The sequence below is a fragment of the Natrix helvetica genome (assembly GCF_964273705.1).
Source record: "Natrix helvetica genome assembly, chromosome: Z".
Classification (NCBI taxonomy): Eukaryota; Metazoa; Chordata; class Lepidosauria; order Squamata; family Natricidae; genus Natrix; species Natrix helvetica.
This window is the reverse complement of record NC_138554.1, coordinates 13,996,801-13,999,722: the sequence shown is the minus strand read 5'-3', so window position 1 is coordinate 13,999,722 and position 2,922 is coordinate 13,996,801. Positions and strand designations below refer to the sequence as shown.

The following is a 2,922-nucleotide window of genomic DNA, read 5'->3' as shown; positions in this document are numbered from 1 at the left end:
AAAATTACAAAAGAGTAGTTATGAAGAAGAAAAATGTCTGTATGTTAAATGTTAAGTTTGCAGTCACATGGGTTCTCCGTATGTTTATTTTCCCAGTACTGTCTAATTTCCTGGTTTGTCTTATTTTCACTGGAATCTTCATGCAGAGCAAGAAAGACATGCTACATTATATATCATCATTTTGCAGAGTGCATATATGCTGGTTTTGTTGTATTCGGGTCTTTTCCCGTGTAAGGTTGAGATTATTATATTATATTATATTATATTATATTATATTATATTATATTATATTATATTATATTATATTATATATATATTATATTATAATATATTATATATTATATATTATATATTATATTATAATATATAATATATTATATTATAATATATTATATTATATATTAGGGACAGATATATCTCTCTATACGTATGTCAAGGTACTGCCTTGTATGTCACTTTGATGTGCTGATATGAAGGAATAACATAGAACTCCAAAGTATTAAAAAAAATCTTTATTCAAGGGGTCTGGTTTAAACATCATTTTCATTTTTTTATTAGTTGCTCCTTCTTATTCAGATCTGGTCTCAGAATAATGATATAGCACTTGGGGGAAAAGATGCAGACCAGTAATCCAGCTGCTGAGGCCAAAATGGAGAAGATCTCCACAGCAACCACATATTTTCCCTTGGTGCTCAAGTAAGTTGGAACAAATGACACCCAAACACTGCAAAAGACCAACATGCTGAAGGTGATGAATTTGGCTTCGTTGAAGCTGTCAGGTAAATTCCTAGCCAAGAAGGCTACCGTGAAGGTGACAGCAGTCAAGAACCCCATAAAGCCAAGCATGATATAAAACATTGTCGTTGATCCTTCATTACATTCCAAGACAATTTCTTCAACCATGGAGTGCATGTCTGAATCTGGAAATGGAGGAGAAATTGCCAACCAAACTACACAAATGGTGAATTGAGCCATAAAGACAGATAGGACAATAGTGTTGGCCATCCTTCTCCCCACCCATTTCCTCATTTTGGAGCCTGGCTTGGTGGCCATGAAAGCAAGAACTACTATGGTTGTTTTACCCAAAATACAAGAAAGGGCTACAGAAAAAATGATGCCAAAAGTAGTTTGTCGCATGAGACATTTCACTTGATCAGGTTTCCCAATGAAGAGCAGAGTGCAAAGGAAAGAGAACAGGAGGACAATGAGAAGTATGTAGGTGAGGTTCCTGTTGTTGGCTTTGACAATGGGAGTGTCTCGGTGTTTAATGAAAATTCCCAGTATTGCAGCGGATATGATGGAAAAGGAGACTGCAATCATTGTCAAAGAAATACCCAATGGCTCTTGGAAAGTTAAGTAAGTGATATCTTTTTGAAGGCAATTATCTTGACCCTTGTTTGGATATTGATCCCCTGGACATGGGAAACAGTCATCTAAGTCTGGCAAAAAATAAAAATAAAATATTTACAGAACCACTATTGATTTTAATCATAAGAATTAATAGCAGACTAGACGAATCTATGAGTTATGTAGAGTTCATATTATGTATAATTTATAACATAACATAGTACATAATGCAGTGTTCAGTTACAATATGTGCTAATTTATAGAGCTACTGTATCTATAAGCCTATATGATATGTCAATTATCTTGGTAGAAGAGGAAGCAAAAAGGATTGAAATAGGAGGGAAAAATCTTATATTGATAGAATTTGATGGAAAGTTCCCTTTACTTTCAAAAATCATATACTAAGAAAGCCTTTTGATTTGTCTACCAACAAGCACTCTTTCCCTACTACACTGTTTATAATTCTTGAAGCAAAAAGAATAATATTCCAAATTTGAGAAAGTAATGATGATTACAATATTTAGGGTGAATGTATTAGTGGTAGTATTAAATACTGCAGATCACTGAACTATAAATGGCTCTCTTTCAGAAGTTGTGGGTGCTCCATCAATGGAAAATTTTTAAAGAGAGATTAGACAGCTATTTGTCTGGAATAGTATATGGTCTTCTGCTTGAGCAGGGGGTTGAACTAGAAGACATCCAAGGTCCTTTCCAACTCTCTTACCATGTTTTCCCAAAAATAAGACAGGGTCTTATTTTCTTTTGACCCCTGAAACAAGGACTTGACAACATTTTTGGGAGGTCTTATTATTTTTGAGGGGTAGGAGGCAGCAAGTGTGGTCACCTCATGGCTGCTGCTGTTTACAATATTTTCAGGGAGGGCTTATTTTGGGGAGTGGACTTATTTTAGCGCTCAATAGCCCTATTGGGCTTATTATCCAAGGAGGTCTTATTTTGGGGAAAACGGGCTATTCTGAGGAAGAAGTAGCTAAGCTATATAACCAGAGGGTAAGCTCAAGATTTTCAGTCACCATAATATTTTCAAGCATCAGCCCTACTTCTATTTATGAAATCATTGATATCTGGTGAGATACCTTGCATACAATATAAATAAATAATAAACAAACAAACAAGCAAGCAAACAAACAAACAAACATTCAGTATATTCCTTTGCTTACCCATTTGGTCAGCTATCTTCCCCTCTGGACACCGCTTACACTCATAGCAACAGGATAGTTTCCCTTCCACTTTTACTTTGCTGTAGCCAAAAGGACATTTCTCATTACAGATGGAAAGAGGTAATGCCTGTTTACAAATAAAATTGGAATTATTTCGTATGAGTCATTTATGTTTTGGGAGCATTTGTTTCATCAGTGGAGTTTTTAAAGAAGTTATTAGACAACCATTTGTCTGAAATAGGTATAGGGTCCCCTGTTTGAGCAGGCACTTGGATTCTGTTATTCTGTTCAGCTCTGAGAGCAACCCTTGCTTCTGAGAATGCCTCTCCCAACTTACATAAGATTGGAACCTCCACCTCTCTCTCCTCATCAGGGATGGAATTGATTTACCTTCGCT

General features: G+C 35.4%; 1 protein-coding gene across 1 annotated transcript; it reads right to left on the bottom strand.

Moving 5' to 3' along the window:
* Positions 1 to 543: 543 nt before the first annotated feature.
* LOC309401289 (vomeronasal type-2 receptor 26-like) lies at positions 544 to 2,529 on the bottom strand (the record flags this gene model as incomplete). The annotated part of the gene is made up of 2 exons (XM_081970357.1): positions 544 to 1,439; positions 2,526 to 2,529. 2 exons carry the CDS (start codon positions 2,527 to 2,529, stop codon positions 544 to 546), a joined length of 900 nt encoding a protein of 299 aa, XP_081826483.1.
* Between the last annotated feature and the right edge of the window lie 393 nt (positions 2,530 to 2,922).